This window comes from Pleurodeles waltl, chromosome 10 (genome assembly GCF_031143425.1).
Source record: "Pleurodeles waltl isolate 20211129_DDA chromosome 10, aPleWal1.hap1.20221129, whole genome shotgun sequence".
Lineage (NCBI taxonomy): Eukaryota > Metazoa > Chordata > Amphibia > Caudata > Salamandridae > Pleurodeles > Pleurodeles waltl.
The window spans coordinates 55,927,746-55,948,968 of NC_090449.1; the positions used below are offsets into that span (position 1 = coordinate 55,927,746).

At 42.8% G+C, this 21,223-nt stretch overlaps 1 protein-coding gene across 1 annotated transcript in view; it reads right to left on the reverse strand.

The window, feature by feature from the left end:
- LOC138261029 (metalloproteinase inhibitor 1-like) overlaps window positions 1–21,223 on the reverse strand; it is an 87,368-nt gene that overhangs the window by 48,759 nt on the left and 17,386 nt on the right. Inside the window, exons 2-4 of the mRNA XM_069209644.1 lie at window positions 19,634–19,799; window positions 10,584–10,681; window positions 6,598–6,712 (exon numbers count right to left, since the gene is read on the reverse strand). Coding sequence (XP_069065745.1) covers window positions 6,598–6,712; window positions 10,584–10,681; window positions 19,634–19,757 — 337 coding nt within the window. The 5' untranslated portion in view covers window positions 19,758–19,799. The remainder of the gene's footprint in view (window positions 1–6,597; window positions 6,713–10,583; window positions 10,682–19,633; window positions 19,800–21,223) is intronic.

Genomic DNA, 21,223 nt, shown 5'->3' on the forward strand with positions numbered 1-21,223 from the left:
TTGTTTAGAAGATTGTCTTTCTTTTTTCAATAAGATGTCAAACAATATGGCATGTCTCATCATGACTCTTGGGCTTTTACCTGCAACTTCTAAAAAAAATCCTTACTTGAAACCTTCCACCGCAAATCTGAGAGCTAATATTTATTTCCTCCTGGCTGACATTTATGGTTAGCTTCATGCTGTTTTGATTATAAAAAAATTATCATAGTTTTTCGGAGTGTTTCACAGTCTCCTTTCCAAATTATAAAAATGGCGTTGATTAATCTTCGCCAAAGATAAATACGCTAAGAATATTTTTATTAATGGTGTTCTCTGCAAATTCTTATTTCCACCAACCCATCACAATATTAAAGTGTGACAGGGTAAATGTACATCCCATCGCAGTTCTTCACCTTTGTAAACATGTGAAATGGTTATGGGTGAGAACAACTTCCATCTTTTTTCACATTTGTGAATGGTCGATAAAACGAACCCATCTTGATTTAAGGAAATACTCGACTGATTTAATATCATCATGTTGTTGAAATACATCCAAATATGTTCACAAAGACGTTTTTTAAGTCCATCCTGCTACACAGGTCGCATTCGCAAACTGCGAGTCTCAATACCAAATGTACAACAGTGTCTTCAACACTGTTAACGATTCGCAGTAGGTCGCAAAGGGACCTGCCTCATTAACCCATTCTGTGTCTATGGGAAAAAGCTTTCGTACATATGGCCCTAATATTCATGAGGCAGGTCGCACTTTGTGACCCATTGTGAATGGCTACAGTCACATCGATGGTGGCCTGCTGAGGACAGCAGACCACCATGCCTGGGATTGCTTTTAAATAAAGCAATCTTTTTTGTAATGTAGACCGGGATGCATTACAAAAAGAAAACTGCATGTTCTTATAAAATGTTTCCACCCATATTTGAAAAGGGGAAGGGGTCCCTTTACAAATGGGTTACCACCAACTTGAAGTTGGTGGTAACTGCGATTGTTTTGCAACCGTCACAAAACAATCATACAAATGGGTTACCACCAACTTGAAGTTGGTGGTAACTGCAATTGTTTTGCAACCGTCACAAAACAATCATACATTTTACTGCGACTCGCAATTAAGAAAGGATGCCCTTGGCACAGCCCTTCCTGACTGTGACTTGCAAACCTATTTTGCGATTCGGTAAATAGATTACCAAATCTTAAAATAGTATTTATACATACCAAAGTGCTTTTATCTGTGCCCAAACGACCCGATTCTACAAATAGCTCATAAGGGGTTAGAGCCCCTGCATGACCTGCAATAGTCTGTAGCAGTGACTTCTCTCCCTCCACAAAGATGGTTAATGATGGGGCCTGCAGCTGCAAAGACTTCTCGTTCATCGGGGTTGTTGCCGAAGTTTAAAGGGGATGCAGATGCTGCGTCATTAATGTTTGTAGCAGACATTTTAACTGGTGTACCCGCTCCTTCTGCTGTTGACACGCCATCTTTAAAAATAGTGATTAGCTGGTTTAGCGGCCTTAAGAGAGTAGACTGCAGGTTTAGACTTTCTGAAGCAGTTCCAACTCCACCAGACTCATCAGGTCCTTGACTCAGTGGCCCAGATGCAGGAGAGACTAGAGTTTCAAAAAACTCAGGAGCGCTTAAGTCAGCCTTGTCCCTTGAGCCCATGACGTCTATACAGCAGTTCAGTGCCCCAGAGAGCATCACCCCGGGTATGCACGCCCTGTGCTTAATAGATTGCTAGTAAGGCTTATGACCGCTGACACAGGTTCTACCTAAGAAAATGTAGGGTTGATGTGGTTGGTTTGGCTACTGTCATGATGCTCCAGATCAAGGAGGTTTTTGGGGCTCATGGGACAGACCTCCACCACTTCCCGCTCCCATGCTGAGGCGTGCGAGAGGCTACCCGAGCTGGCTCTCTGCCTTTCATGCCTCCCTCTGTCCCTGCCTTTACTCAGTTTGCCACAGTTGCAAGAGTCTGTTTTAAAGGTACCTGCGTTTCTGGAGTTTCCAGACTGAGATTTAGCACTGGCCATATCAGTTCTCAGTTCTCAATACTCAGCTGCTGTTTCTGTATATTGGCTAGCCAGTGCCACTCCTGTGTGGAGCCAAATTGTTTTAGGGACTCCCAGTGACCAATACAGTTCTGCCGTACCTTGGTTAGAAATGCACACCTCTAGGGCTCAGAGCTCCCGTCTCATTTAGGAAGTTATCCAGCTGTTAACAGTCAACAGTCAGTGACAATGTGGTCCATCAAGTTTTTAGTACGCTGTGTTGAATAATCCTTCGCAGAAGGGTAAGGAATAAGGATATCAGAGCATGAGCCGGGTTAGCGAAAATGTCAATTACAAACAGATTCGACAGTCCAGTGATAACATTAAGAGGGATTTATCTGCGCTCAGTGCCTGGCAGCAGGAAAGGTTTTAGCTGCACCTTTAATAAAGTTCAAAAGCTCAAAAGTAAATTTGTTTTTACAGATATCACTCCTCCCCATTGGGGACTCACCATCTCTCACCAACTCCTGCTACTTCAACCTCAGACCTTTTGGAAGATGTCAAGTCGACCACTCGTCATAGTGATCATCATATAACTTGTGACCAGGATAGAAGCTGCAGGTTATAGGGCAGTGTGTTAGAAAAAATGCCTACCCGGGCCCAGGAAGGTTTTGGAAGGGAGACAAGGCCCTGGCAGGACGGCCGTTCGTCTGAGGTGATCCGGTAGTGGCAGTGGTGAGCAGGAGATGGCAAAGACATACACTCCAAAATTGTTCACCAAAGGTTTATTGCTAAAAAAAAAACATGTAAAGTGTACAGGGAGTTTGTCTGCACTTCCTGTGCACTTTACATGGTGTTATGGTATGCCTGCACTTCCCATGCACTTCTCATGGTGTTTATGGAGCAATAAACCTTTGGTGAACAATGTTGGAGTGCATATCTTTTCCTTGTTGGATGGGGCCTTGGACATTTGCATAGATCGTCTCTCACACCAATAAAGCTCACCGCTGGGCCTCTCCTCCTCCATTTTGCTCACTTTATTATTTTTATTTTTATTGGCCTTAGGGTTCTGTGCAATTTATCACTGCTAACCAGTGCTAAAGTGCTTGTGCTCAATCCCCTAAGAACATGGTCAAATTGGCTTATCCCCAATTGACATAAATAATTTAAAACCCCCTTGCCAAATCCTAAACTCCCTTTTTATAACACATACATCACCCCTAAGGTAGGCCCTAGGTAGTCCAGAGGGCAGAGTACCTTCTAATTTAAAGGTTGGAATGTACCTTTTAAGACAGAAGGCTCCAATAACCTTGAACCCATCATCTGGACACTGGCATCTGTGAGCTTGGTGCCATCCCAGTTCTGGACCCTTGGAAGTGGCTCTGACTGCCTCTTTGGATCAGGGGAAACTGATACATCTCCTCTGCTGCATGGCATAACCCTGAGCAGAAGTGACACATTGCCATTGCTTTGAGTGGATTGGATCCATCTCATCCCATCGTCTCATCAGAACTGCCTCTGCATAACGCATCCTGGTCGCACAGGACCTTGCATCCGTCATCGACAGCAGCCTCCATGATGATGCCATACTTCTATTTGTTAGGGTGGACCCAGGAGTCATGGCCTCCCACTACCTGAAGCCAGACCTAAATGTGGCCACCAGGGGCACCCTAAGAAAATTTTGTGGACCAACTGAAGAACAGAAGAGGACTCGACCTGCTGACTTTTTTAATTAACTCCCAAGTCATATTCCATTTAAAAAGATTAAGCTAGCCTTTTCTGCCTTTTATCCACAACAGCATGTTGTTATCTTCCAGAGAGAGTGTTAAAGTTCATCTGCACCTAAACACTGATGTGTTAAATCATCAGGGAACACAAGTCTGAAACAAACAATCCAGCATCTATGTCTCAGGGTTTAACAGTAGATATTAAAGGTAACATGTAGACTGAGTTGATATATTTTCATCTCACTGGTTTAGACCAGTTGCATCTCAGATTCAAAAAAATCCCGCTTGATTTTGTAGTGCAGGCTAAATGTCGGTGGTCAATATCCTATGTGAATCCCTGGAATTAACCAATGAGTTGGTGAGGCCTTCATGCCATGTTATCACAGGAGGTCATGCTAGACTGCCATAGCATTCACTCTTGTGCCAAGAGTCGATCCCATCATGAGCGGAGCTGAGCCCAGCTGATAGTGTGTTTTCCTTCCAAAGGCACACTTGCTTCCTGGGTGAAGTCTGATAAACACAGCTGATCCATTGTGAACAGCTATGCAGTGCACTGGGCCCCAATAAACTTTAGAGGCAAGGTAGCTATTCCATGCTCTTATAGTGTAGCTCATAGAAGAAGAGCTAGTGTGGTGGGCCGCTAGAAACATTCTAAACAGGTTAGAACTGTTCATTTTTTTCTCACTGCTAGAAACATGCACAAGCGCTGTTTTAATATATTCTGTGTGGTTATTATTCATGTACACAGCCGCAGACTAAGGGGCAGATTTAAGAAGGCCTAGCATCTCTTTGCACCACATTAGCGTCATCTTTTTTTATGCTAATGTGGCTCAACGAGGCAAAAATCTCTGCGCAATATTTACAAAGTGGCACAATGCATGCATTGCACCACTTTGCAACACCATGCGCCACATTATGCCTGTGCCAGGCATCATGTATACAAGGGGGGGGGCATTTCAGGATTAGGAGGCCCGCAAATATTTCACAATGAAATCTACAAGATTTATTTGCTCCGTTTTTGGCATTGTTTTTAACGCCTGCTCAAGGGCATGCGTTAACATGACGCACCCATTGTAATCAATGGGTCTCCTTGCACTTTGCTACACTAGGGTCAACATTTTTTACACTAGTGCAGCAAATTGCCACAATAGCATCAAAAATGTTGGCGCTATTGTCCTATCTACCGCCCGGTGTGGCATATGTTAAATCTGGTGCAACCATGGTGTTGTTAGGTGCCAGTAGGGGGGCACTAAAAATTTGGGGCATCAGAGCTGATGTGCTACTTTTTCATAAATCCGGGCCTAAGAAGTTAAAAATCTTAATGGGAACAATGCTTAAAAGCATCCGGCCAGCAAGAGGACTTGCTTCGGAGCAAATCTTGAACTTTTCCCTTTCTGAACTTTTTTTGCCAAAACCAAAAGCTTCAGCAGGACCTTGTTCAATGCCTATCCAAATACGTGAGGACTTAGGTGGATATAGTCTGCAGCTCTGCTCCACCTAAGGATTTTGACTTCCATTTTTGCGACCAAAGGCCACATGTTTGAAATTCAGGTTTTGCGACTCGCAAATTGCGAGTCGCAAAACCTGATGTACAACAGTGTCAATGACACTGTTTGCAATTCCCAATGGGGTCGCAAATGACCTACCTCATGAACATTCATGAGGTAGGTCACAATTTGCCACCCCATTGGGAAAGGCCGCCCTCACAGGGATGGTGGCCTGCTGGAGACAGCAGACCTCCATGTCTGTGACTGCTTTCAAATAAAGCAGTTTTTATGTTTGAAATGCAGCCTGTTTTCCTTAAAGGAAAACTATATGCATTTCAAAAACAAAAAATGAAAAAATATTTTCGCTGCCATTCACAAAGGGGAAGAGGTCCCATGGGGACCCCTTCCCGTTTGCGAATGGGTTAACACCAGTTTGAAACTGATGCTAACTGTGATTGTTTTGCAACCGCATTCACGATCACAAAACAATCATACATGGGACTGAGACTCGCAATTAGGAAGGGAACACCCCTTCTTAATTGCGACTCGCAAACTCTTTTTGCGATTCAATAAATAGATTACTGAATAGCAAAAATGGGTCTGTACATCCCACATTGCATTTTTCAAGTCGCAAATGACCAGATTCGCCGTTTGCGACTTGAAAAATGCTTCGTACATCTGGCCCCAAATCCCAAGATAAAACCTCCACCGGATCAAACCTAGTGGGTGTATCTGATTCATGCTCCATCGAAGTCATCTTGAAATCACACCTGGGTCCCATTTTACCACGACAATTGACTACCATTGGTGGTTAGCTCTTTTAGCAACATTGTCCCATAATCTCTAAAAAGTCACATCTCAAGCTCCATTTACCGGATTATTGTTTTGGAGTTATTTTAGTTTTAAATGAAACTACAGGTTACTAATCCACTTATTGCTTGGTGTTTTGACTTTATTACTGTTACTGTTTTGGTACTCCATACATACCATACACATAGCTTTAAGTTAAGCCTGTCTGCTCTTTGCCATAGCTATTATGGATCTGATCAAATGTTTAATACGTGCCTTTGAGGGTTCACCTTGACAAGAGTTGTGATTATTCCTTGGGGTGGGCAGTGACATATTTTACATTAAAATCCATTTTTTTACAGATGTTAATGACACAAATACCAAAGACAGCAGTGGGGAAAGAGTTTTCTACTTCGCAAATCTGACTCTCATAATAGACCATGCACTGGAATAACTACATTTCCTGCATTCGCCTTCTGTTATAATCTGAATTGTATTTCTGTTTTTGGTTTTTCCTATTCAGTCCCATGTGTTCTGCATCCGTCTATTACTAACTTTGGGAGCTACGTACCTCATCCCAAATGTTCATTTAATATTATTAGAAAGGTCTTACCTGTGATCAAGTATTTCTTATTGTAATTGCTCTGACTGACGTAATATTCACAATAGTATAGTGTTGAGGTGTAGATAAACTTTAGGTTCTGGATCTCAGCGCTACCTTTGAACACCTGCAGAGGTTGTTGAAAAAGATTCAGGATTTCAATACTTTGCCATATCTATCAGCATTGCTGCAAACGTTCTCCTCACAGTTTTGCTTTCCTTGCCCTCAGCCAGAAGGGTGTATTACAGTGAAAGAAGCCTCTAATACAGGCAGCTTGTGCCTGAGTTTGCTCAGATGCAGTTTAATGGTTAGACATAGATAAATATAACAGACTGATCAATCTTTTTTTCGTACACTATTGCTCCCCCATTGAAGCCATCTTATGTGTTATTGTCTACAGTCCTGACATTTTAAATGGACCCATGCGCTTAAGTGGCACACATCACACACTTTATTTATGTTTATTTGTATGTTTATTTATGTATTTATTCATGTTTGATTATTTACCTATAAGGCAAAACAAACAATAAACCATCGTATTCAGATACACTAACATATACACTTCAATTCAAATTCAAATTCAAATAAACATAGTTTTTATGAAAAATATAACCCTTCCCCCTACATTAGCAATTAATAGGTTACTATTGCATCTTTTCTTTGGTCTTAGAAGCACCCTTTTTAAGTAGGCAAGACTCTCTGAGTTACCCAGAAAACATCCATGAGAACTGAGGCTTCCATATCCAATGGAAAACTCCTAACTTGTTCAAAATTCAGAAAGTAAAACCTTCACAAAAGAGAAAAATTAAAACTTATAAACTGTTAATCAGGTATACATTTGGCTGTTATCCATCTGTCTAACAAATAAAGTATGTGATGTCTCTATCATGTATAAAAAACGTCCTACAGTATATAAAGTGCTTATTGATTGCTGAAGTGTACAGTTTTGAACTTCATGACATAGCAAAGCCTATAAATATAATTGTGCAAGAGAAGTGCTCAGAAAGTGCTTGACAGATTTAAAACAGCTCTGCTATTGTACCATACACGCAATAATCATTTCTTAAAATTAAACTAGTTTAAATATAGTCTCACGTGTTCACATTTTATAACAAGTTAGATCAATTTGTCAACCTTCCAATTTTTAAGGTCTCTTAGTACTGGGGTTAAAGGTCTCGCCATTCTAAACTGTGGGCAAAAAACTATCAGGTGTGACATTGGGGCTGAGACAGTTTTCCAAAAAAGTCACAACTGAACATCACTGTCCCCTTTAGAAACCGTGCAAAAGGAACCCAGCACATCCAAATATTCAGAACAGTGTCCTTTATTCTTCAATTCAAATTATCCGGTATGACATCAGCCAGAATGTTCAATGTGAAGACAGCCTTCACGTGTTTCGTTGTATCAACGACTTTCTCAAGGCTTGCTGATATAGTATGTGGACACAAAGGCGGTCATTCTGACCCTGGCGGTCAAAGACCGCCAGGGCGGAGGACCGCGGGAGCACCGCCGACAGGCCGGCGGTGCTCCAATGGGGATTCCGAACGCGGCGGTAAAGCCGCGGTCGGACCGGCAACACTGGCGGTCTCCCGCCAGTGTCCCGCCGCCCCATTGAATCCTCCAAGGCGGCGCAGCTTGCTGCGCCGCCGAGGGGATTCCGACCCCCCCTACCGCCATCCAGATCCCGGCGGTCCGACCGCCGGGAACCGGATGGCGGTAGGGGGGGTCGCGGGGCCCCTGGGGGCCCCTGCAGTGCCCATGCCACTGGCATGGGCACTGCAGGGGCCCCCGTAAGAGGGCCCCTAAATGTATTTCACTGTCTGCTGCGCAGACAGTGAAATACGCGACGGGTGCAACTGCACCCGTCGCACAGCTTCCACTCCGCCGGCTCGATTCCGAGCCGGCTTCATCGTGGAAGCCTCTTTCCCGCTGGGCTGGCGGGCGGCCTGAAGGCGGCCGCCCGCCAGCCCAGCGGGAATGTCAGAATTACCGCCGCGGTCTTTCGACCGCGGAACGGTAACCTGACGGCGGGACTTTGGCGGGCGGCCTCCGCCGCCCGCCAAGGTCAGAATGAGGGCCAAAGTGTGCCAGTTAGGCCCGTATTAGAACATTCAGAGAGAAGAGTCCTTCTATATATGAAGGTACCTCTTTTTGAGACGACGAAAGACGTGAAGGCTGTCTTCACATTGAACATTCTGGCTGATGTCATACCGGATAATTTGAATTGAAGAATAAAGGACACTGTTCTGAATATTTGGATGTGCCGTGGTTCCTTTTGCTCTATTTATCTACTGTGGACCAGTTGGCTTACGGTCTACACACCCTGTGGCTGGGTGTGGAACTACCTTGGCACTCCTGAAACTTATATACTTCAACTCTCAACATGATTGACTATCTCTTCATATTCATAACTTAAGAAAAAGTCTTGGAAGTGCGCACCAGTGCTTTACACAGCCACAACCCGCTCTTGAAGTTACCCTTTAGAAACCATATTGACCTTGTTAATGTTAGTCTTCAATTTGATAAACCCAGACACGTGTCCTAATCTCAATTTTAGCATTGACCTCCTTATAATATTGGCATTTAGGTTGCTTAAACACTGTTGCAGTTATTCCTTCATTTCCAGGTCTTGGAAACGTCTCTGATGCTCTGTATACCCAGAGTCCTCAAGAACTATTTTAAATGCTGACTCAACAACCATTTCAGCACACTCTTTCTAGGTATTGTAATGGACCACACGTTTTAATCATCACCATTCGAGAGAACCTTACTTTTATAAAACTCAGGGCCTCCCACCAGGAGACGTGATTTCCCATCTGAAAGAATGAATTTATAACGAACTTCAGCAAGCACTAACCAGCAAAGACCAGCCTTGACATATTTAATACTCGTTGATAATATTTAAAGATTATATTAAACAGAACCAGTTCCACCCTCAAGGCAGTGTTCTTTGTCCCTCTTAGTAGACCAGGCCAGATCTTCCAGATATGTATCTCTGTAGTTTGGATACTCTTAAAAGCTTTCTCATCAAGTATTTCATTCCCACCTAACAGAATATCAACAATTTCAAGTTATATGTCACTTTCAGAACCTTAACTGATTGTGTCACTGTTCAAATTTTGTCCTCTTTAGGACTACTGCTGTGGCTTTTCCATCATGTATCATGTTTTCAAAGGGGCTATTAAGATTGAGATTTATTTTTAAAATTACTCTTTAATACTTACACTCGGACACAGACTCCAGTTTTTGACCGTGTACTCGCCACATTTGCATCTTTTGATTTTTAATATGCGAGGACAAACCATAGTTTTGTTTTGGACTTGTTAATTGGCAGGTTACTCGCTGTGTAGTATTTAGAGAATTTGTTTTGCTGCCTCAGCAGACCCAGTTGGATAAAACCTAATAAGATTGTGTAGTTTGCTCATAAAAAATAGAAGATCGATGTTTCTCCTAGTTTAGGAGTTAATGAATGGCCTAACCTCAATGATGTTGACACGCCAGCATTATGTATGGGAAAAAAGGAATTAGCTTAATCCTTTTTAATTTTTCCTAAAGAGTTCCCAACAATCCTAATAGCTTCTTAAATAATAGGTGTTTTATTAACCCTTTTCTTAACCATGTGACCATCGGAAGGATAAAAAGCAAAGCCAGTCGCACTAACCTTTGAACCTGTGGTCATTACACTATACAAAACATTGCAGCAACTGAGTTTGTCATCTCACATCACTGTCATAAATACTTTGCTCACTGTGGCCTACATACAAGAAATGATTGTGTTTGTGTGGTGTGCTTTTTAAGTGTATCACAATGTTCCTAAATGTTTGCTGCCACCACGAACCACTGCTACTACCATGGAAACACTCAGCCCTAGAGGAAGGGAAGCTTAGCTGAAGTGAATAACATAGCCTGAAACCTACAAGGCAGTGATAAACTCTTACTGACAAGTCGAGTCGTTCGCCCCATTCTCTGAATTCAGGAAGATAAACTAGTGCCCTTACCTGTACTATCTCAATTTCATACGTAATCACTTGGTAATCTCCATAAAATTCATCGGTCGCATCAGTGAACGTGGCACCAAGAAACTCGGCATGCATTACTGAAAGAAACGCAGGAAATATAAATTGGTAATTTCAACTCAATCAAATTAACTACGGGTTTAGTATAGCAGGCAGGTCAATGGGTTATTAAGCCCACATAGCACTGGAATCTCATCTCTTTACTAGACTGGCAGAGTCCCCGAACCCATCGGTTGATGTCAGCAACCACATAACAACTAAACGTGTCCAAGTATGCTTTCCACCCTGAATGTTCTCGAGTTACAAACATGCATGAGGCAAAGCCAATTTAAAAAAGCTCCCGCTAGGCAACATAATTAAACAGAAATAAAATATTACGAACATTAATTTTAATTATAGGTCAACGTGTGTGTATCTAATAACTTACTTATATATTTTAGTTATATTTTAGATCCGGGTTGCTGGGTTTTAGGGGTACACGGTGGGGGGTCAATTAAGTAATACATATAAATTAATTATTAATTGTTAATTATTTTTTAATTGATTATTCATTTTGTAAATTGTGTAATGCATATTTATTTTAGTTACATGCTAGGTTTTTATGGGTATACAGTGAGACGGTAATTAAGTAATAATTAAATAGCAACTATTTATTAATTGATAATTAATTATTATCTAGTTGATTAATAATTAAATTATGCAAATAGTTTTTCTCATATATATATATATATATATGTATACATATATATATACATATATATATATATATTTCATGTTAACTTGATATTGAGTTTGATATTTTTTTTTCAAAATTAATAGGGTTATTCATATATGTAATGTGTTTAAGTGTAGTACTTTCCCTACTGTTGCTCAGTTTGGAGTGGGAATAGTAAATTTAACTCCTCCAAAGTCCACTGCTTTCCCTACTGTTGTGCTGACTGGAGTAGGAATGGTAAATGTAACCCCTCCAGAATTTAAATATTTCCCTACTGTTGCTTAGACTGGAGTGGGAATAGTAAATTTAATTCTTCCAAAATCCAACTCTTTCCCTACAGTTGCACAGACTGCAGTGGGAAGAGTAAATCTGAACCCTCCAACGTCCAACAGTTTCCTTACGGTTGCTCTGTTTGGAGTGGGAATAGTAAATGTAACCTCTCAGAAGTCCAGCACTTTCCCTACATTTGCACTGAGTGGAGTATGAATAGTAAATATAACCCATCCAGAGTCTTACGGTTTCCCTACTGTTGCTTAGACTGGAGTGAGAATAATAAATGTAACCCCTCCGAAGTCCAACACTTTCCATACTGTTACACAGACCTGAGTGGGGATAGTAAATCTTACCCCTCCGAAGTCCAACACTTTCCCTACTGTTGCACTGTTTGGTGTATGAATAGTAAATTTAATCCCTCTGAAATCCAACACTTTCTCTGCTGGTGAGCTGTTTGAAGTGGGAAAAGCAAATTTATTCCATCTGAAGTCTATCACCTTCCCTACGTTTACTCTAACTGAAGTAGGAATAGTAAATGTAGCCACTCCAAAGTCCAACACTTTCTCTACTGTTGCCCTGTTCGGAGTGGGTTTAGTAAATTTAGGGGCATATTTAAGAGCCCCTAGCGCCACCCGAGTGTCAATTTTTGTGACGCTCCGCTGGTGCTATGCACTGCACTGCATTTACAAGGTGGCGCTAAGCCATTTTTTGTGGCTTAATGCCACCTTGTAAATACGGCTCCTTCACACACAGCACTTTGCGTGGAAGGGGCGTGCAATGGGTGTTGCTGTGGGTGTGCCACGTAACACTCATTGCATTTTGATGCTGCCCCAGATTTACGAGATTTTATAAACCTGAGTCAGCGCTAAAAATCTAACCCCACTCCAGGGGTGGCGTTAGAGTGGCACAACAAGGAGAAATGCTTTCATTTTAAATCGTTTTTTGCTCTTTCAAAATGCAGCACACATAGAGGGAGCAACTCACCATTGAAGATTGTTTTTGTGGAGGAAGATGTCCCTTCCTGCACAAAAACAAACTCACCCTCAAAGCAGCCATCCTTGCACTATGGTGCAAGGGTGGTTGCATTGGCACACAGCAGCACCGGGCATGGGGGAAACACAGGGGTGCTCCGTGTTATTGTAAATAAGACGCATCCCTGCGTTTTGAAAATGACGGTGCGTGACGCTGCCAAATTTGGAGCTGCATCGGGGACCGTCATTTTCAATTAAATCTGGCCCTTAACCTCTCCGAAGTCTAACACTATCCCCACCGTTGTATTGACTGGACTAGGATCAGTAAATATAACCCCTCCAAAGTCTTAAGATTTCCCTAGGGGGGGCAGAGACTGGAGTGGGAATAATAAATTCAACCCCTTTGAATTCCAAGCTTTCACTAATGTGGTGAAGACTAGAGTAGTAATTGTAAATCTAACCTCTCCAAAGTCCTATATTTTCCATAGTATAGGGCTGAGTGAAGTAGGAATAGTATGTTTAACTCCTTTAAAGTCCTATGCTTTCCCTACTGTTGCAGAAACTGGATTGAGACTAGTATAGCTAATACTCCCAGACTCCTAAATTTTTCCTAATATTGGTTACATTTAATTCTAAGAATTATTATTGTTTTAAATTTTATATTATTTACTATTAAGTCTATTTTTTAAGTTTTAATTATTTGTTGTAAATGTGTTTATTTGTCTATTAGAATTTCATCCCATTCCTGCCGCGCAAGCCCCGAGGCTGTGCAACCATATAACTGTGTGTTTATATAAGTATATATATATATATATATATATATATATATATATAGTATAAAATATTAATGGAACGTTGTATGTTAGATGTTTTTAGATGTACTACTTTATACTGGATAAAAAGTCTAAAACAATATTCGTTTTTGGATAATATTTGTGTAAAATTATATGTCACTATATTTTTGTACTTACCATTATGAGTATATTTGAGAAACAATATTTTTGACATGATATTTGTGTCAAATGATATTGTTTACCTCAATATTGTGAAAGTGATCCCTATTTTAAAGGTTTAAGTAAAAATAGTACTTGAAAGTACAAAGCATAAAACATGTTAATCGCCGGACCGGGACAAAGCCACAAGTTCATGCTGAAAGCGATGGAGCATGGGCCAGATATAGGAACTGAGTTAGGCCCTCTGAGAAATGTACCTTTAATCCAGGTTGCGGTTCTTTGCAATGTGCAGCGGCAGACCAGATAAGTCATGGGAGTTCCGTGTCGAAGAGGCATCGCGCAGATGTGGTGGGCTGCGATACAGCTTTGCCTTGAGGGTACATCACACATCAATGGTTACGAGGAGCTGCAAGGTTGCGATGCTGGTGTGCATTGAGGCTGCGTTGAGCTTCTTCAGGTCTGATTAGAAGCTGAGAGACCAGCATTGAGGATATGTTGTGCAGTGGCAGTTTCAGTTATCTGTACAAGCTGTGATGCGTGCTTCGTTGGGGCCATGTCATGCTGCGTTGGTTCTGATGAGGAGCTACAAAGAGCTGCGTCAGGTTTGTATCATACTATGTCAATTCTGATAAGCTCAAAGCTCGCAGAGCACATTTAGCCCCACTTTCCAAGACTGGAGTAGCACCACTTGGGGTGTTAGGACTCACAACAGGCAGAGTTTGTAGGAAAGTACCATCTTTCTTGGCCTGTCACCCCCAAATTCTGACTGTTTGTCAATGTGTTTTGCCTGTCTCACTGGGATCCTGCTAGCCAGGACCCCAGTGCTCATAGTTTGTGGCCTACATGTGTGTTGTCAGTATGCTTAACTGTGTCACTGAAGTTCTGCTAACAAGAACTCCAGTGCTTATGCTCTCTCTACTTACCAAATTTGTCACTATACTTTAGTGACTCCATATTCCAATTCTGATTGGCACTCTGGGCCCCCTTATAAGTCCCTAGTATATGATTACTAGTTACCCAGGGCATTGGGGTTCCAGGAGATCCTTATGGGTTGCAGCATTTCTTTTGCCATCCATAAGGAGCTCAAACAAACCTTTCATCAGTACTGCCACTGCAGCCTGAGTGAAATAGTGCACACACTATTTCACAGCCATTTTACACTGCACTAAGTAACTTGTAAGTCACCTATACGGCTAACCTTCGTTTCCTGAAGGCTAGGTGCAAAGTTACTGTGTGTGAGGGCACCCTTCTACTAGCAAAGGTGACCCCACGTAGTCCAGGGCCAATTCCCTGGACTTCCTGAGTGCTTGGATACCATTATATGCGTGCACTGCATATATGTCAATACATATATGTAGCTTCACAATGGTAACTCCGAATATGGCCATGTGAGGTGTCTAAGATCATGGAATTGTCCCCCATTCCATATCTGATATTGGGGGTTAATCCCATGCACCCTGGGGGCTCCACCATGGACCCCTAGTACTGCCAAACCAGCTCTCTGAGGTTTTGACAGCAGGCCCAGCTGCTGCCACCTCACAGACAGGTTTCTGCCCTCCTGGGAACTGAGCAGCTTAATCCCAGGAACGCAGAACAGTGCATTTCCTTTGAGAGGAGGGTGCTACACTCTTTCCCTCTGGAAATAGGTGGTACAGACTTGGGAGGGGTAGCCTCCCAGAGCCTATGGAAATGCTTTGAAGGGCACAGATGGTGCCCTCCTTGCATAAGCCAGTCTATACCGGTTCAGTGACCCCCAGTCCCTGCTCTGGTGCGAAACTGGACAAAGGAAAGGAGAGTGACCACTCCCCTGTCAATCACCACCCCAGGGGTGGTCCCCAGAGCTCCTCCAGAGTGTCCCTGGCGTTAGCCATCTTGGATTCCAAGGTGTGGGGACCCTCTGGAGATCTCTGAGTGGCCAGTGCCAGCAGTTGATGTCAAAGACCCCTCCTGATAGGTGCATCTGGGTAGGTAGGCAATCCCTCTCTCAGGGCTATTGAGGCTCTCTCTTCTGGGTGTTTCCTCAGATTCAGTTTGCAAGATTCCTCCAGGACTCCTCTGCATCCTCTGCTTCAGCTTCTGACCGTTGGATCAACCGCAGACTGCTCCAGGAACCGCTGTAACTGCAACAGAGTATCCAGGAAAACTCCTGTGACCTGCAACTTCAGCTCCAGCCAGCTTTTGCAACAGTTTCCAAGGTGTGCATGCACTGAGGACTGCCTGTCTTCACCCTGCACCAGAAGAACCGAAGGAATCTCCCCTCAAGGGACAGAGTCACTTCCCTGCTTCTGCAGGCACCCTTCTGCGACGACAACCGGTACTTTGGGACTCCTCTCCTGATGACAAAAGTGCTCCCTGGAACACAGGTGGTAGACCAAAGTGACCCAGACTGTTCAAAGATCCAGCTGTCCAAATTTGGTGGAGGTAAGAGCTTGCCTCCCCGTGCTCCGACAGTACCCCTCTGTACTGCGTCTTCTGCAGCCCCTTGGGCTTCTGTGTACTTCTTTCAAGAATCCTTCATGCACAGGGTAGCCCAGGTCCCCAGCACTCCATCCTGCACTGCACAGCTCCCTGAGTTGTTCTCCAGCGGCGTGAGACCTTCCAGTGTAGTGCTGCAACAACCACACTGTGCATCGTCTTTGTCCCCATGTTCTGGGACTCCTGTGGATGCTGCCTGGTCTTCTGAGAGCTCTCTGAAGTGCTGAGAGCCCCCTCTGTCTCCTCCGTCTGAGTTGAGACCCACAGATCGCTCCAGGAACTAGGAAGCTCCTTTTTTCGCAAACCGTGTACTTGCTTGAACCAAAGCTTGTTGGCGGAATCCAGTGACGCAAACAGCCTGCATCTAACAACTCAACATGGGACATGACCTGCACCCAGCAGGAACCTGCAGCCATCTTCTTTGGTGCTCTTCTGTACTTTTCTTCTTACCGGAGAATCCACTTTTGCACCTTCTTCTAGGTTGGCAGGGGCTCCTGTCCTTCCTGGACTCTTCTTTGACTTCTGGACTTGTTCTCCTCTCTCCACACGTCTTAAGGTCCAGGAATCCATTATTTGTTGCTTCCAGTCTTGCTTGGTTCTTGCAAAATCTCTTATCATGACTTGTAGTGTGTCATGAGGAAACTTGCTGTACTTTACTCCCGCCCTCCTGGGCTCTGGGGCGGGGTACGTTACGTACCTTTGGTGTTTTCCTACACTCCCAGGGCCCCTCTACAGACTACACTTGCCTAGGGTGAAATTCGTTATTTGCATTCCACTATTTTAGTACATTGTTTGGGTTGCCCCAGGTCCTTTGCAATCTATTGTTATTTCTACTGTTTGCACTATTCTATGACTGTTTACTGACCTGATTTTTGTTACTAGTGTATATATTGTGTATAATACTTACCTCCAGAAGGAGTATTGCCTTGAAGATTTTTCTGGTCTTGTGTCACTAGAATAAAGTACCTTTAGTTTTGGTAACACTGAGTATTGTCTTTTATTGTGCATAAGTACTGTGTAACTATAGTGGTATTACAGGAGCTTTGCATGACTCCTAGTTCGGCCTAAGCTTCTCTGCTACAGCCACCTCTAGACAGCATAAGCTGCTAGAACACTGCCTACATTTCACTAATAAGGGATAACTGGACCTGGTATAAGGTGTAAGTACCTTAGGTACCCACTACAAACCAGGCCAGCCTCCTACAGAGTCCAGGTGTGGGCTCAAGATGGTAGCAGTCTGTTCTGTCCCTGAGGCTCTGAACAGGATGCCAGACAAATAGACCTTGACGTCACTCTGGTGGACCTGGGTTCAAGATGCAAATCCAGTCCTTCTCACTCAGACTGCAGGGAAACAGAGCAGGAGAGTAGCAGAGCAACATTGTAGTGGAGCAGCAGAGCAGTCCTTCTTGCCACAGAGCAGCACAGAAGACCTTCTTCTGAGCCCCCCACAGGTTTTCAGTTTATTTCCAAGGTTTTTTAATATTAAGTAATATTAAATTACCTTACTTTAATCCAACCCTCGCTGTGCATGTGGGTGGGTGTTGGGCGCCGGCCTGCCCTGCGGACAACCCCTTTGTAGGCATCAAATCCCACCCTACGCACAGCCTCGGGGCTTGCGCGGCAGGAATGGGATGAAATTCTAATAGACAAATAAACACATTTACAACAAATATTTAAAACTTAAAAAATAGACTTAATAGTAAATAATATAACATTTAAAACAATAATAATTCTTAGAATTAAATGTAACCAATATTAGACCCACAGGTCAGGAAGTATACAGAATAGTTGGGTCTGTGGGTTCACTGTTTATACCTGGTGCCCACTGTGAAGTGGAAGATGTTTCTAGACTACTCCCCTTACAGAGGTGTCTGGAATTTCCTCCCTCCCTTCCTTGGCCCCAGCTTGTCTGAGATTACAAAAGACTGGTGTGAAACCTGTTGTGAATGCGCTGAGGCAGAGTCTTTGTGATGTGCAAGTGGGGTAGGTGACAGCTCCACCTCCCCTATCAAGTCAGAGAAGTCTCGTCCTGCCAACACCTATTCCCCCTTTGTCTCACTGTCTGGGAGTAATACACAAAGACCAACTTCCAGCTACACCTAGTAATGTGACCCAGGATATAGGCTGCAGGCACCAAATGGTTGGGACAGGAAAATGCCAACTTTCTGAAAATGTCATTTTCAGAATTGTGACTTAAAATCCAACTTTCCCATTAAAGGGGGCTTAAATCCCATTTTTTAGAGACCTGGGGCCAGATGTACGAAGCTTTTTGCATGGCACAAACAGCGAAATTTGCTGTTTGCGCCATGCAAAAAGCACATCGCAATGCTCATTCCCATTTTGCGAGTCGGTAAATGTATTCCCCTTCCTAATTGCAATTCGCATTGCGATGTACAATTGCTTTGTGACTGCGAACGTGGTCGCAAAGCAATTCGCAGTTAGCACCCATTTCAAATGGGTGCTAACCCATTCGCAACAGGGAAGGGTTCCCCATGGGACCCCTTCCCCTTTGTGAATGGCCCTATAAACATTTTTTCAGAGCAGGCAGTGGTCCTATGGACCACTGCCTGCTCTGAAAAAATGAAACACAAACGTTTAATTTTTTCGTTTGTGTTGCAACTCGTTTTCCTTTAAGGAAAACGGGATGCAATACAAAAAAAAAAACTTTATTGAAAAGCAGTCACAGTCATGGTGGTCTGCTGTCTCCAGCAGGCCAACATCCCTATGAGTGCTGCGAATCAGAAGAGGATCGCAAATTGTGACCCACCTTATTAACATTAATGAGGTGGGTCTTTGCGACCCCCTTGCGATTCGCAGATGGTGTCAGGGACACCATCCTGCATCCGGGTTTGCGACTCGCAAATTGCGAGTCGGTCAGACTCGCAATTTGCGACTCGCAAACTCGGACTTTGCTACATCTGGCCTGCTCCTAATTTAAAGTTATCACTTATTAAATGTAATGAGGTAACCCAATGTTATCCTATGGAAGAGATCGGCCTTGCAATTGTAAAAATTGAATTCAAGATTTCTTCACTAAAAGGGCATGTAAAACTTAAATGTGCATGTCAATGTTTTAAACACAATGCTTCCTGTTTTATGGTCCGTTAATAGCCTACCCTCTGCAACGTTTATGTATTAAAAAGGATGGATTAGGTTGAAGTTGCCAGTTCAATATGACATTTCAAAACTTCTCACACAGGTTGCATTGGCACGTCTGAGATAGATTAAAAATGCTAGTTAAGTAGGTGGCACAATCAGTTCGGCAGACCCACTAATAGCGTTTAATTTACTGACCCTGAGTACATGTATAAGTACTTTAATAAGGACTTACAAACGGGTGTAAGCCAATTTCACCAAGTTTATTGAAGAGGGCACAAGCACTTTAGCACTGCTTAGTAGTCAGACTAACCCACAATCAAAAGTCCAGGACCAGGTAATCAAAAAAGCAAAAAATCGGGATGTACTAAATGGGTGCAACCTATTTTACATTAGTTTCTGAACCCATTCCTACACTCCACCCCAAAGTATGTGCCAGCTATGTTTGTTCCATACAATCACCTAGGCTGCTGTGATATCCAGGTTGAAAACTTCAAGCAGTCAATGAAAACTGAGCCAGTGTCAATCATTCAGATATAGGAAACCTACCAACATCTGAATTGCAGAAAGTCTTCTGTGGATGGGGCCAAAAGCAGCTGCAGCAGTCTATACATGGATACGCTGAAATTGACATGAAAGCCATTACAAGCCACAACCGGATATTGGCATCCATAGTGATAATGCTGAAGGGCAGGACCTTCAAGATGTCTGTTTCCTGGCATGATAGAAGAAAAAAATGAGATTATATGTTTCAAATCTGTGAAATAGAAAAGTTGGATCCAAGTAGTTAGGTCTTTCTCCTGCACGAACGTTTGTTCTTTTTCTACAAATGTAAACCTTCAAATAAAATTAGGCCACATAAGTAATGAAACCTAAAATAGCCACACAAGTCAACAAATAGACTCTCGGCACTGATGCAATAGAGAGTTGACAGCTGCAAATGGAGAGATCCTCCCATCTCTCCTTTCTTCCTAACACTTGTGTGCTAGACTAACTAACACACCAAGTTAATATCTTACTTTCGTCAAAGAGAATTGAAGCAACAGTAAACTAACCATCATTGGAAGTCATGTTTGAACATTTCTAAGTATATACCATTTGAACTGTGCCAATCGCTCACTGTACCATAACTAGTGGTGGTCACCCTGTTTGTTCAGGTAATGCAATTGGTGACTTTCATGATTTGTTCACTTCACAAACTTGCAAAGTATTGTTTTGCTTGTTTTCTAATACCACCTAGAAAAAATGTTGGCACAAAAAAGCAGAAACCAGACAAGCAAACAAAGTAGCAGAAAAGTTAATCTATGAGTTTTACTTTCAGCTATCTGGTGGGAAATTTCCATATCAGGTTGCTGAGTTTTGTTTGTGCTCAACTAGTTCTTCTGGATCTATCAAACTATATTGTCATCTTTTTCAGCAGATCACATCTTATTCTAAGAAATTGTGGACGGTTCTGAGAAACTCTCAGGCCACCCAACTGTGTGTACAGCAATAAATACCCAAAGGACCTCATGTGGCTGGTATAGATCCTCCCTACCTAAGGAAGCAGCAGCGAGATGCTAAGCTTAAAACGATGAAGAGAAAATTGATGAATATTACTGAAATAAATAAGTAATCTAATCCTTCTTGAAAATGATATGCCTGGAAAAAAGGTTTCTTCCATACAAGAATTCTTAAAGGTTTATGGATGGAATTAATACAGACATTGCATCTGAGTCCGGAGTCCTGGGGAACTGGACCACTGATGCTTTTATGTCCAATCAGATCTGCGGTCTAATGTCAATTATTTAGGGTTCAGAAAGTAGCTAAAAGATTGGCTATTTAGACAAGCATGTGACTAGTCCTTAGTAGTATAGTGGTCCTGTTGTCCTTGTTTCTATCACCAAAAGACCTTTCAGGTGTACATGTGCTTTATAAGTATCCATAACACAACAACATTGTTAGAAATGGGGTCTCTAATTGGCAGAGGTATACACCCTTGTCCAAGTAGGGATCACAATCCTAGTCAGGGTAAGTCACACACAATCCAAATTATCCTTTGCCCACTCCCTGGTAGCTTGGCACTGAGCAGTCAGGCTCAACTTAGAAGACAATGTGTAAAGTATTTGTACAAGAACTCATACAGCAACACAGTGAAAA